The 15,140-nt window shown below is 34.0% G+C and overlaps 1 protein-coding gene across 1 annotated transcript; it reads left to right on the top strand.

The window, feature by feature from the left end:
- The first annotated feature begins 448 nt into the window (after positions 1-448).
- Positions 449-14,104, top strand: LOC139853670 (formin-like protein 18). Its single transcript, XM_071843044.1, has 33 exons — positions 449-638; positions 839-1,554; positions 1,767-1,988; positions 2,357-3,300; positions 3,403-3,511; positions 3,683-3,754; positions 4,073-4,171; positions 4,270-4,311; positions 4,413-4,493; positions 4,575-4,625; positions 4,756-4,837; positions 4,919-5,013; positions 5,592-5,663; positions 5,748-5,864; positions 6,001-6,069; positions 6,145-6,211; positions 6,313-6,546; positions 9,256-9,968; positions 10,631-10,852; positions 10,953-11,452; positions 11,527-11,635; positions 11,810-11,881; positions 12,052-12,150; positions 12,256-12,297; positions 12,391-12,471; positions 12,558-12,608; positions 12,694-12,775; positions 12,928-13,022; positions 13,111-13,182; positions 13,312-13,428; positions 13,549-13,617; positions 13,727-13,793; positions 13,953-14,104. Exons 1-33 carry the CDS (start codon positions 569-571, stop codon positions 14,102-14,104), a joined length of 5,685 nt encoding a protein of 1,894 aa, XP_071699145.1. The 5' UTR covers positions 449-568.
- Positions 14,105-15,140: the final 1,036 nt, after the last annotated feature.

The following is a 15,140-nucleotide window of genomic DNA, read 5'->3' on the forward strand; positions in this document are numbered from 1 at the left end:
GGTATCATAAAAATTATCCAAGAAGTCAACGAAAGTAAACCGCCGAGAACTCCCCGAGTTCTCCGAGAACTCCCAGGAATAGTCCCGCCGAGAACTCCTCATGTTCCGATTTCTTCAACCTTGACAAGTAGTAGTGAGGCACTTATTTGATGTAGTTTATAATTATGTAAAAAAATATATATATTATACTCGTCTCAAATTTAAAGCTTGGCCCTTAACATATGTTTAGAAAAATTCAATATAAAATCATCAAAACGTCTGATTTTGCTAACTCTTTTATTTCACGAGGGATTGAAACAAAATTGGCATGCAAAACACAAACCTTGAAGCAACGATTGATGCAACTACAGAAACACAAAATCGAAGCTCATAAGAATCAATCGCCATTGTTAGATTTTTTCAAAACCATAACCTCATTGATTCACGTCGCAAACAATAATTGTATTTATCATATACAACTTCAATTTTATTTTCGCTCATAAAACCACAGCGCAAAGTGTATATGTTTTTCAGAAAATTGGGGGATTTATTAATGTAGCTTCTAGGGTTTCAATATCAGTGAAATTCGATGTCATTGTTACGTAGTTTGTTGAAAAAGCCTCCTGACGGAATTGTTTGGATCTTCGAAAGAATTTACGGTAATTTGTTAATCCTTAATTGAGTAATTAGGTTAATATACGTGTTTACTGCTTAATAATACCTAAACCTTTCTTCCTTTGTCATCACTTCACTTGTAAATAGGTTTTAGTGGTTTTATGTTTTGATATAATGATGATGATATAATGATGATAATGATAATGATAATGATAATGATAATGATGTGTCAATTGGTTTACAGTCTTTGATTGCTGTTACAAAACTGAAGGCTGGGAACAAGAAGACTATAAAGGTCATATAGGCAATATAATAAACCAGTTTAAGGAGACTTATCCTGAATCTTCAATCATGATTTTTAATTTTCGAGAGGGAGACAATGATAAAGATAAAAAAGAATGCAGGATTAATTCTGCTTTATCAGAATTTAATGTTAGTTTTGTGGATTATCCTTGGGAGTATGAAGGTTGTCCGTTGCTCTCAATAGAGGTGATGCACAGTTTTTTAAAATCTAGTGAAAGCTGGCTCTCAGTCGATGAACAACATAGACTTATAATGTACTCTGAGCATGGTGGTTGGCCGGTTTTAGCTTTCATGGCGGCGGCTCTCATGCTATATCGAAAGAAATTCTCTGTTGAAACCAAAGCCTTAGATACGGTGCATTACCGGTTCCCCTCAACTTTGCTACCCGAAATGGTATCAATTGATCCTAAACCTTCTCAGTTGAGGTACTTAAAGTATGTATCAAGGAAAAATGAAGATGCAAAATGGCCTCCGATAGAGAAGGCACTCACTTTGGATTGTGTTATAATGAGAATGATCCCTGATTTTGATGGAAAAGGGGGTTGCTCCCCTATATTCAGGATATACGGACGAGATCCTTTGTTACGTGTTGATAAAACCCCTAAACTTTTATTCTCAACTCCAAGAAGAAAGAAGAATATCCGATACTACAATCAGGTACAAATGCTCTATCCTTATATTTATTATCCTTTATAATGTTTCTAGAGCCCCATTTCTTTTCTTTAGTCTTTAGCGTTGCATTTGGATATACGTTTAATCTGTAGCACTCGACGAGCTTACTAGCGTATGTCGATACATCATCTCTTTTTTCATGCTAACTTATATCTTCTATATGGATTTGGTCAGTTTATTTTTGCCATGAAATGCAGGCAGAGGATGAACTTGTCAAAATTGATGTTAACTGTAATATTCAAGGTGATGTCGTGCTCGAGTGTATTAATTTACATGATGACATGGTGAAGGAAAATATTATGTATCGCGCCATGTTCAATACAGCCTTCATCAAATCAAACATGTTGATGCTTAATCGTGATGAACTCGACATATGTTGGGATGCTAAGGAACACTTTCACAAGGACTTCAGAGCTGAGGTATTTTTCTTAAATTTCACCTAGGAATTCATATATATATATATGGGAAAACGACCAAATCGGGGGGATCAATGGTTACTTCCCTCTTCTTTTATATATATATATATAATATATATATATATATATATATATATATATATATATATATATATATATATATATATATAGCCAAAAGTCCAATACAGAACTTTTTTAATGTGCACCATTGTGCACAAGTGTAAATCTGTGCACATTAGTTAGTTTTGTAGCTTTTTGGTTCTGTATTGAACCTCCCCCTATGTGTTATATATATATATATATATATATGTGTGTGTGTGTGTGTGTGTGTGTGTTTTTAATCGTACTTACAAACTATATATACGATGAAGCTTCTTTTCTCGAAAATGGACACAACGGCTTCTTTGGTTCCACTTGATTTGTCTTCTTTTGAGGAGGGAGGGCTCCCGATGGAAGCATTTTCTAAAGTTCAAGATATGTTTGGCAGTGTCGATTGGCTTGTTCCTAAAAGTGATGATGCAGTAAATAGGCTCCACCATATGCAATTATCAGATATCGTAAATGAAATGTTGGAAACTGGTTCTCATCAAAGGACCGAATCTAAAAATTTACTTCAAACACTTCCTACAAATAATAATAATAATCATGTTAACGAAGCCAATTCAAATGACTCACAGTCGGATAATAATGCTGTTAAGGCAAGAAGTATTTCACTTCCCACACAATTACCATCATCAACACAAACATCTCCGGATGCTTCTAACAAATTGCCACCTCACATAATTTTGACATGTGCACATCCTGCCATTACTGAAAAATTTGAATCAAATGGAACAGCATCCATGTCAACTACTCCGGTCCCACCAGATGGTAAGGCTGGCCCACCACCTCCAGCACCACCACCACCACCACCACCAAAGAAGTCAGGTACCGTACCTGGACCTCCACCACCACCTCCTCCCGGGCCTGGACCACCTCCGCCGCCGCCACCAGCCCCAGCAGCACCAAAACCACCAGCACCTCCACCACAAAAACCGAAGGCAACACCGCCACATCCTCCTCCAGCTGCTAATGGGAATGAGAAATGTGGCGGTGCCGCCCCTCTGCCGCCAACTCTTTCGAGAGAATCTAGTAGTACAAATATATCTGCTCCATCTCCGCCAGCCCCAGGTAATAAGGGGCGTGCTTTGTCAAGAACAGGGGCTGTGAAAAATCAACCTGGAAAAAAACTGAAGGCTTTACATTGGAGTAAGTTTAATAGAACAACACAAGGAAGCTTGTGGGCTGAAGCAGAAAAATCTGGTGCAGATGATAGGTGTGTTTTTTTCCCTTTTCATGTAGGACCATTTATTTTTTAGTTTTAAGCTCGCGAGGTTCTATTTTTATTTATTTGCTTATTTTGGCTGATGTGCATCAGACCAGACATTGATTTTCCAGAACTTGAACTTCTCTTCTCGGTGAATACAAGTTCCGATAAGGCAGCAAAATTAAGAAATCAAGCAGCTAAACCAGAAAAAGTGCAACTGGTAAAATATGTTTCTTATCGATGTGTGTAATACGTGTATTTTTAAATACCTTTTAGCTATTCTGATGAATGAGTTTGATATTCACTTTATCCTTGTTCAATATCTGATAAATGCATTAAGCTTAAACATTTATGTATACGTTGGTTATTTATTTGTTAACTACTCTAGTAGATTGAGCACAGACGAGCATACAATTGTGAGATCATGCTTTCAAAGGTGAAGAGACCACTACATGAATTAATGGTAAGCTCAGCCCATTTTATTTTTTCCATGTAGAATTCATCAAACATATAAATATATACGGACATGATAAGCATATCGAGACATATTAATAGAGATAATTATAACCTGTAAAACATAAGGTTCTCATACGTTGTGATGAAGTACTACATTTTTTTGTGTTCTAATAATAGCACGAAAATTTATTAACTCATAAATTAGATCCGAGGCAATCTCAGTAGTAGAACACTAGAAATTTGTGAATTTATTAACTTGTGAAGTTAATACTAGTTTAGGATGTCTAATACATGCTATTAATTCGTTAATTGAGAAATTCAACAGGAAATTGTCCTTAATTTGGACGATTCAGCAATGGATCTTGAGCAAGTGGATCATCTTATAAAGTACTGTCCTACCAAAGAGGAGATGGAACAAATAAAGGTATGATGTTAATCAAAATGTTTATCATTGTAATCGGCAGAAGATTTTATTATGCATTTAAAGATTTTAGTTTGTTTAACTATCTATTTTATGCTTAGGCGTATAAAGGAGAAAAGGATGCATTGGGAAAATGTGAACTTGTACGTTATTACTTATTACCATTCTGCATTAATATCATATGATTCATATGACTATATGAGTAGTTAATCATATGAATTTAATTTTGATTTTTTTGTAACAGTTCTTCATGGAGCTAATGAAAGTTCCACGTTCAGAAGCTAAACTAAGAGTATTCTCTTATAAGTTACAGTTTAGTACACAGGTCTGAAAGATGATATTACATGCATTGTGCTGCTGCGTATAAGTACTAGATTATAATTTAGTGTTGATTTTGCTTTTCTAGGTTTCAGATCTTAGAAATAATCTAAACGATGTGTATCTATCAGTAGAACAGGCAAGTTACATTTACTTTAATCATTCAGATTATGAACCATTCAACGTCAATTCATTAAGTTTTATCAAACGCAACCTTAATATGGTTAAACTTTACTTGTTTCGATATGTTGATGGTGTGCTTATATCAGATCAGGAGCTCGGTTAAGTTTAGGAGAGTCATGCAGACAATTCTTTCTCTTGGAAACGCTTTGAACCAGGGAACCGCAAGAGGTTAGTTATTAATTGAGCTTCTAGTTATGAATTCCTGATTTGATTCTTATTTTGAATGAATAATTTTGTTTTTTGTTTTAGGTGCTGCTGTTGGTTTCAAATTGGATAGCCTTCTGAAACTTAAGGAAACACGTGCCAAGAACAACAAAATGACCCTGTTGCATTATCTTTGTAAGGTATTTATACATGTCGTTACAATGAAAAAAATAGAATGCATCAATTCAAGTGGATAAGTCATTGTTTTACATTTTCTAATGAACAAAATCACAAGGACAGTCCCTGTGATTTGTACTAAATTGCATGTTCATTCCTTAAACTTTTTCTTTTGACAAAGTCAGTCACTGTGAACTATTGCATAGACAGCCCCTCCGTCTGACGGACGATAAAAACTTCCGCTAAATCTTCTCTAAAGCCGAACATATCCAGGCTGTTGGATTTTAATATTAATTGGGTTGTTGGATTCTAACAAGGTTTAGGGAAATAATGTAGGCGTTAGGGAAGAAGTTGTCAGGAAAGAAAAAGCTAGATAAAAGGACGGATATATATACTCTCATGTGCAAGGCATGTAATGAGATTTAATGGGAATATTTAATGTCCGTTAGACGGCGGAGGGACTGTCGTTGCAACATTTGCAAACCACAGTGACTGACCTTGTAAAAAAAAGTTTAGGTTTTGAACCTGTAATTTGGTACAAACCACGTGGACTGTCCTGTAATTTTGTCTTTTCCCATGTTACCTCTGGTGGATCTCCTAGGTACTTGCCGAAAAACTACCCGAACTACTTGATTTTTCCAAGGAACTTGGTAGTTTGGAAGCTGCAACTAAGGTAAATTTAGCACAAATGCGCTACATAAATAATTAAATTATTGAAGTTTTATAAATGTTGATTGCATTGATAATTATATTCCAGATTCAACTTAAAATCTTGGCAGAAGAGATGCAAGCTGTTACTAAAGGACTGGAGAAAGTAATTCATGAAAAGAAACTGTGTAAAAAAGATGGACATGTTTCTAAACGTTTCCGGAAGGTATACGCGTAACTAACTAACAAATTTAACAATCGATATGTTTTTTGTAACACAAATATGATTAAATATGGATCATAACATTACATTATCGTGTACCGAAATGTAACTGGCTTAAATTTTGGTTTTTGATCTTTAGTCTCTGAAAAAGTTTCTTTCTTCTGCTGAAAGTGAAGTAAAGTCTCTGGCCACGCTGTACTCAGGGGTGGTATGTCCCAAGAAAAATTTGATATTAATGCTAAGTTTTGTTACCAATTTTCATTGTAAGTTTTTGTTTTTGTAGGGTAAAAGTGTGGATGCTTTGATTCTTTACTTTGGGGAAGATCCTAAACGTTGCCCATATGAACAAGGTATACATAAAAGATGTTATGTATTCATTTCCAATTTCTATGAATGTAAATTTCTTTCTGATATGTACTGAAACTAATCCAATTCTTGATATTTATTTCAGTTGTTACGACGTTGTATGCATTTGTGAATATGTTTAATCAAGCTCATGATGATAACTGCAAGCAAATAGAGGCAGAGAAGAAGAAGGCACAGAAGGAAGCTGAACAAGAAAAATTAAAACAAGAAAAACAAGCCAATAAACAGTCACGGAGAAGAAAAAATACCAATAAGGAGTCCAACTCGGAGGGTGAATTATTAACAAAAACAAATAAGGAATCAGAAGTAATAAGAAATAGTCCTATCAAAAATACTGAATAGTGATAGTTTCTTTTCTATCATCTTCAATTCAAAATTCAAACCGTTGCAAAAGGAATGGAATATGTGTACTAGCCGTTGCATGTATTGTTGCCAATGGTTTTAATCTCCAAATGTAAAGTTGTACACAAAAAAAAGATCTCGGACGGAAGGTCAGTCTGTTAAGCAGTCTTGGGTTTTGAAAATAATATTTTCATGAACAAGATGACGTACCTACACCAAGCTCGTCGCGTCAAAAAGCCAAAGGAAAGGACAAAAGTGTTGTTGCTGGAGAAATGTGCCAATCAAAACTAAAAAAAAGGTAGATACGGAGGTAGGTTATCGAACGAATCACACTCAAATTGGAGAAGTATATGGTCTTAGAGGTTCTTTTTATTCGAACTATGTTTCTATGTGTTTTTTGATTGGCCATGAGCATTGGCGGAATGTTTTATATCGTGTTTTTTTTATTGGCCTTTAGCATTGGTGGAATGTTTCTATGTATTTTTTTGATTGACCATAGGAATTTTGTTTGACGGGTGCAAAATGTTAAAAACTGAAAACAATTCAAAAGTAGATGACACCGAGTTTATGGTATTTTTGAAGTTAACGTGGATCCAAAATTTTTGTTTTAACGGTCTATCTAAAACGACTCCACATTGCGAGAGAACGCCGTTGGACGATGTTCTCAACTGAAAACGACACAAATCTTCCACTCTTTATACTTGAAGTATGTCACTTTAGTGATACTATTAGAACATGTACTTAACCAATCATACATCAAACAAACCTTTTATTTTGTGTCTTTTTCCCCTTAAGTTTTTTTAAATATACAAATTCAGTCCTCACATTTACAATCACTAACACAACACTTCTTTTATCTTTATTTATTTTAGAACGGCAATTTTAGCATTGAATCCTCTCATTTGCCACTCACACAACCGTTAGGAAGAAACTCTTCGCATTCATCACGCAAAGCATATCCGGAATGCTTTAGATTAACTGCTTGGCTCGCAGAGAGTGAAGGATACCAGAGGCACAACATTGGCATCCACAACATTGGAATCCTCTCATTTGCCACCCACACACCCGTTAGGAAGAAACTCCTCTCATCCATCACGCAAAGCGTACCCGAAATGCTTTAGGTTAACCGTTTGACTCGCACAGAGTGAAGAATACCAGAGGCATAACATTGGTAATCATCTAGTGAATGTCTCCTCAAAATCTCATAGGCTAACTCAAAGTTTTCATCAAGTTATGAGCATTTTTTGTTTTCAAAAAATTGTTACTGAAATCGAATGATTTCTCAGATTTGGTTATGTGTTTGTGAAATCCAACAATGGGTTTATGTTTAGAATGATTTATCGCAGAGAAGGGCAAATTTTGATGAGTTTTGATCAAGTTTTGAGGTGTTTTCGATTTGCACCAACATAAGCCGCCATGGACCACCATAGCTTCTGCCAGATTTTGCTGATAATGATGAAGATGAAGATGACCGGTTTAGCATGTAGCAGGTTACCTTTTGTATACATTGATACAATTTTTGAAAGTATGTGACATACATTGGTATTTTTTTTATGTATATAGCTTTCATTGAAACTAAAAAAACTATATAACTATTAAGTAGCATATATTATTATTTATAATAAATAATAATAATGTAGTATGTAAAAGTGTATTTGTAAATATAAACTTGAAGTAAACGTTAGATAAAATGAGATTACACTTTCACCATTGAAATTTATTCTTCATGTAAGCCATCATTAAGGAAACATTTAGGTAGAAGTAGTCAAAGAAAGTGGTGGCGAAAATATTATCTCCATTAGATAAAAATGAAAATTTTTATAAAAAGGGAATAAATTGAACTTAATCATAATTATAATTATTCTTTATAATTTATCATTTATTATAAATAATATAAAACCATCAGAACATGATATTGCAAACTCTTTTATTTCACGAGGGATTGAAACAAAATTGGCATGCAAAACACGAACCCTTAAGCAACGATTGATGCAACTACACAAAAACAAAATAGAAGCTCACAATAATTAATCGCCATTGTTAGATTCTTTCACAACCATAACCTTATTGATTCACGTCGCAAACGATAATTGTATTTATATACAACTTTTAATTTTATTTTCGCACATCAAACCACGACGTAAATGTATATTTTTTCAGAGAATTGGGGGATTTATTAATTTAGCTTCTAGGGTTTCAATATCAGTGAAATTCGATGTCGTTGTTACGTAGTTTGTTGAAAACGCCTCCAAATGGAATTGCCGGGATCTTCGAAAGAATTTATGGTAATTTGTTAATCCTTAATTGAGTAATTAGTTTAATATATGCACTCAAGCATGCATCTCCATAACCCGCTCCAAACTGCTGCCAAACTCGGCCGAATCCGAGGACATGAGTGGTAAAAACCCCCTCAGGCCCTCACCACTGCAGCAACGCGATGTGCGGAAAGCAACTTTGAATAGAATTCAAGGGTTAATGGGCAACCTTGTGTGTAATGATGCACCCCATGGGAGCTACAACACAAGGGTGAGTGGTTTTATGTTTTGTATTCTGGCCTTATTCCCATGCTCCTGTATTTCTATTCAGTCTTCATAATAATACAATTTCATTTCAGCTTTGATATATAAGGAGTAATATATATAATATATATAATGATAATGATGATGATGTGTCAATTGGTTTACAGTCTTTGACTGCTGCTACACAACTGAAGGTTGGGAACAAGAAGACTATAAAGGTCATATAGGCAATATAATAAACCAGTTTAAGGATACTTACCCTGAATCTTCAATCAAAATTTTTAATTTTGGAGAGGGAGACAAGGATAAAGATAAAAAAGAATGCAGGATTAATTCTGCTTTATCCGAATTTGATGTTATTGTCGAGGACTATCCTTGGGATTATGAAGGTTGTCCGTCGCTCTCAGTAGAGGTGCTCTTCCGTTTTTTAGAATCGAGCGAAAGATGGCTCGCAGTTCCACAACATAAACTTATAATGCACTCCGAGCGTGGTGGTTTGCCAGTTTTGCCTTTCTTGGTGGCGGCTCTTATGCTATATAGAAACAAATTCTCTCTTGAAACCAAAGCCTTAGATACGGTGCATTACCAGTTTCCTTCATCTTTGTTACCCGAAATGGTATCAATTGATCCTAAACCTTCTCAGTTGAGGTACTTAAAGTATGTGTCAAGAAGATACACAGATGCAAAATGGCCTCCAAAAGAGAAGGCCCTTACTTTGGATTTTGTTTTCATGAGAATGATCCCTGATTTTGATGAAGAAGGGAGTTGTTGCCCTATATTCAGAATCTACGGACGAGATCCTTTGTCACGTGTTGATAAAACCCCTAAACTTCTATTCTCAAGCCCAAGAAGAAAAAATGATATCCGATATTACAAACAGGTATGGATGTCCTATCCTTATTCCTATTAGCCAAGGGTGTGTTTAGATAACCTTTTAGTATAAAAGCTTATGAGAGCTTGTGGGAGCTTGAGCTTATGATTTTATAAGCTTTAAGTCATAAGTTTGTTTGGTGATGAATAGAAAGTAGAGCTTATGAAAATTATAAGCTTTTCATATCTAACTTACTGAAAAAATAGAGCTCATGAACTTTAAAATTACTAAAAAAAAAACCCTTCATTGTGATATTTAAATATTATTTGTGTTACTTTTTAGTCAATTTTCATTAATTAGCTCCGGCTCCAGCTTCTTTACCAAACACTTATAAAAAATATTAAGCATTAGCTTCCAGCTTCAAAAATAAGCTCCAACTCCAGTTAGTTTCACCCAAACACACCCTTATCCTTATAATGTTGCTAGAGCTATGTTTCTCGGTTTTGACTCTTAATTAGTATAAGTGCCATACGTTCTCAATCATGTACGTTAATGATGATTTGTTGTATATACCTTCTAAAAGATGCTCAAGTCTTTAGATTCGAAACATGATAATATGTGGAATGTACCGTTTGAAAGACGGGTCTGCGAACTAAACTTGCCTTAGATTAGTGAGTCATGTAAAAGTGGATGAAATATTTAAAGTGGATGACTTTTGCCATGCATTGCAGGCAGACAATGAATTTATTAACATTCATGTTAACTGCAATATTCAAGGTGATGTCGTGCTCGAGTGTATTAGCTTACTTGATGATATGGTGAAAGAAAAAACTGTGTATCGTGCCATGTTTAACACAGCTTTCATCGAATCAAACACGTTAATGCTTAATCGTGATGAAATTGACATACGTTGGGACGCTAAGGAACACTTTCACACAGACTTACAAGCTGAGGTATTTTTTCTTTTTCTATTTTTTTTTTTTTTTGTGAATTTCACATTGGCATTTATATATAGATTTTCAATCGTACTTACAAACTATATATACGATGAAGCTTCTTTTCTCGAAAATGGACACAATAACTTCTTTCCATTGGAGTAAGCTTAACACAACAACGCAAGGAAGCTTGTGGGCTGAAGCAAAAATATCTGGTAAGGGTGGGCCACCACCGCCAGCACCACCACCACCACCAATGAATGCAGGTACCGTACCTGGACCACCTCCGCCACCGCCACTATCCCCAATAGCAGCTCTACCACAAACACCGAAGGCAGCACCACCACCTCCTCCTTCAGCTGCTATTGTTAATCGGAATGCGAAAGGTGGCCGTGCCGCCCCTCCACCGCCAACTCTTTCGAGAGCATCTAGTAGTACAAATACATCTGCTCCATCTCCGCCTGCAGCCCCAACAAATAAGGGCCGTGGTTTGTCTAAAACAGCTTCTGTGAAAAATCAACCTGGAAAGAAACTGAAGCCTTTACATTGGAGTAAATTTAATAGAACAACGCAAGGAAGCTTGTGGGCCGAAGCAGAAAAATCTGGCACAGATGATAGGTGTGTTTTTTTTTCTTTTCATTTTTTTTTAAACTCGTGAGGTTCGAATTTTCCTTTTGGCTGATGTGCATCAGACCAGACATTGATTTTCCAGAACTTGAAATTCTCTTCTCGGTGAATACAAGTTCCGATAAGGCCGCAAAAGTAAGAACTCAAGCAGCAAAACCAGAAAAAGTGCAACTGGTAAAATAGTTTTCTTATCGATGTGTGTAATACGTGTATCTTTAAATACTTTTTAGCTATTCTGATGAATGTGTTTGATAATTATTTTAGTCCTTGTTGAATATTTAAAAAATTTAATAAACATTAAGGTTATTTGTATATATTGGTTATTTATTTCGTTAACATCTCTAACAGATTGAGCATGGGCGGGCATACAAATGTGAGATGATGCTTTCGAAGCTGGAGAGACCATTACATGAATTAATGGTAAGCTCAGTACGTTTTAAAGGTGAAGAGAGCATTACAAACATGATAAGCATATTGAGACACATTTATAGCAATAATTATAGCCTGTAAAACATAAGGTTCTCATAGGTTGATACTTGTATAGGATGTCTAATACATGTTATTAATTCTTTAATTGAGAAATTCAACAGGAAATTGTCCTTAATTTGGACGATTTAGCAATCGATCTTGAGCAAGTAAATCTTCTTATAAAGTGCTGTCCTACCAAAGAGGAGATGGAACTAATTAAGGTTTGATGCTAATCGAGATGTTTATCATCGTAATCAGCTCAAGATTTTATTGTACATTTATAGATTTTTTATTGTTTAACTAGTTTTTTATTTTTATATCCTTAGGGGTATAAAGGAGAGAAGGATGCATTGGGAAAATGTGAACTGGTATGATATGATTCGTATGAATATATGATTTTTTTTTTTCTTTTCTTGAAAAGCCTATGAATATATGAATTTAATTCTGATTTTTTGTAACAGTCGTTCATGGAGCTAATGAAAGTTCCACGTCAAGAAGCTAAACTAAGAGTATTCGCTTATAAGTTACAGTTTACCACACAGGTCTGAAACATGCTATTATATGTATTATGTTGCTACATATAATATAAGTACTAGATTATAATATAGTATTGATTTTGGTTTTTTAGGTTTCATATCTTAGGAAAAATCTAAACGATGTGTATCTATCAGTAGAACAACAGGCAAGTTAACGTTTATCTTAATCATTTGACAATTGAATTAGGTTAAACTTTACCTTTTCACCTATGTTGCTGGTGTGCTTATATCAGATCAGGAGCTCGGTTTAGGAGAGTCATGCAGACAATTCTTTCTCTTGGAAACGCTCTGAACCAGGGAACCGCAAGAGGTTAGTTATTAATCGAAGCTTCTAGTTATGAATTGCTGATTTGATTCTTATTTTGAATATATATATATATATATATATATATATATATATATATATATATATATATATATATATATATATATATATATATATATATATATATATATATATAGGTGCTGCTGTTGGTTTCAAATTGGATAGCCTCCTGATACTTAATGAAACACGTCCCAAGAACAACAAAATGACCCTGTTGCATTATCTTTGTATGGTAATAATCGACGTTCTTGTTACAATGAAAGACGTAAAATGTATCAATATAAGTGAATAAGTCACTGTTTTACAATTTTTCATGTTAGGTGCTTGCCGAAAAACTACCCGAACTCCTTGATTTTTCCAAGGAACTTGGCAGTTTGGAAGCTGCAACTAAGGTAAACTTGGCCCAAATGCGCCACATAAATAATTATGTTAAGCTTTTTTCAAAAAATAATAATAATAATTATTATTATTATGTTAGAGAAGTTTTATGAATGTTGATTGCTTTGATAATTTTATTCCAGATTCAACTCAAAATCGTCGCAGAAGAGATGCAAGCTGTTACTAAAGGACTGGAGAAAGTAATCCAGGAAAAGAAACGGTGTAAAAAAGACGGACATGTTTCTAAACGTTTCCGGAAGGTACGAATTTAGCAATCAATTTGCTTTGAACAACACAAAATATGATAAAATATGGATAATAAAATTACTTTATAGTGTACCTAAATGTAACTGGCTTAAATTTTGGTTTTTGATCTTCAGTCTTTGAAAAAGTTTCTTTCTTATGCGGAAAGTGAAGTAAAGTCCCTCGCCTCATTGTACTCAGGGGTGGTATGTGTCAAGATCAATTCGATATTCAGGTTAATTTTAGCTTAATATTCATTATAAGTTTTTGTTTTTGCTTTTATTTTTGTTTTTGTTTTTGTTTTTGTTTTTGTAGGGTAAAAGTGTCGATGCTTTGATTATTTACTTTGGTGAAGATCCTAAACGTTACTCGTATGAACAAGGTAATACATAAAAAATGTTATGTATTTATTTCCAATTTCTGTAAGCTGAAATTTCATGTTATAATAATTGTTTTGTAATCATCAAAAACACTTTGAATGTAAATTTCTTTCTGATATGTACCGAAACTAATTAATACATTTCTTGATTTTTTTTTTCAGTTATTACAATGTTGTATATGTTTGTGAATATGTTTAATCAAGCCCATGAAGAAAACTGTGTGCAAATAGAGGCAGAGAAGAAGAAGGCAGAGAAGGAACAACCACCTGAAAATGCATTTGATATTGATGATGATTGGACCATCATACAATAAATTAAGCTGAGATTCAAGAGACCAATGAGAGTGCGACATGTGTCGCGAAAATCACATGTGATTGAAAAAAAGATTCAAAAATTTTTTTTTGAAAAAAAAATTTTTAATTTTTTTTCGAAATTTAAAAAAAAAAAATTTTTAAATTTTTTTTTTTACGATTACATGTGATTTACCTGCACAATCACATGTGATTGAATTGTACAATCACATGTGATTGGATTTGCCATGCATAATCACATGTGATTGAGTTTACAATCACATGTGATTGACATGCATAATCACATATGATTTTAAAAAAAAAAATTCGAAAAAAAAAAATTTCGGAAAAAAAATTCGAAAAATCTTTTTTTTCGAAAATAAAAATTTCAAAAAAAAAAATTTCGAATTTTTTTTTTTCCAATCACATGTGATTTTCGCGACACATGTCGCGTTTTCATTGGTCCCTTTGTTTTCAAGCAAATTTATGGATGCAAGTGATTACAACTCCCTATCCAAATATATTCGATGTTTGATCATCGTTATAAATTCTAGTACAACTTTTTTTATGTTGCCGTGTATGAGTATTTGAACAGGTAAAGGCAACAAGTCAATTGAGTTTGATCTTATGACTTCAACAAGGCATATGCATAAAAGGGACATAATTATTAATTATCCCACAATAAAAATATGTAAAATGCTTAACTCATTTTGTATATATAGGTAATTAATCCCACAATAAAAATATATTGAAAACTCTAACTCGTTATGCTGCATCTATCTAAATGACTTAACCAAATGTAGCTGAGTAAGTATTAGTCGGTTAGGTGTGATGTACATTATTTTTATTATATGAATCTTGATGTCTGTGTCAAGTTAATATAAAACATAAAAGTAGCAATTTGGCTCAATCTTAACCAGAGCAAAAACAGATGCTTAGATAGAATGAAGTGAAATTATCAGAAAAACTAATTTGGTATGCTACCTCTTGGGTAACATTATACTTTTTCTTCGATATGCAAGCTAATTATGCGTATACTCGCATACGCTATATATGCAC

The sequence above is a fragment of the Rutidosis leptorrhynchoides genome, chromosome 6 (assembly GCF_046630445.1).
Source record: "Rutidosis leptorrhynchoides isolate AG116_Rl617_1_P2 chromosome 6, CSIRO_AGI_Rlap_v1, whole genome shotgun sequence".
NCBI lineage: Eukaryota > Viridiplantae > Streptophyta > Magnoliopsida > Asterales > Asteraceae > Rutidosis > Rutidosis leptorrhynchoides.

Bases quoted from the DNA above. Each gene is read 5' to 3' on its own strand.
- LOC139853670 (XM_071843044.1), top strand. From the start codon at position 569: ATGTCATTGTTACGTAGTTTGTTGAAAAAGCCTCCTGACGGAATTGTT. The intron at 4,172-4,269 runs GTATGATGTTAA...TTTTATGCTTAG, and splicing joins AGGAGATGGAACAAATAAAG to GCGTATAAAGGAGAAAAGGA. The intron at 6,070-6,144 runs GTATGTCCCAAG...TTGTTTTTGTAG, and splicing joins CCACGCTGTACTCAGGGGTG to GGTAAAAGTGTGGATGCTTT.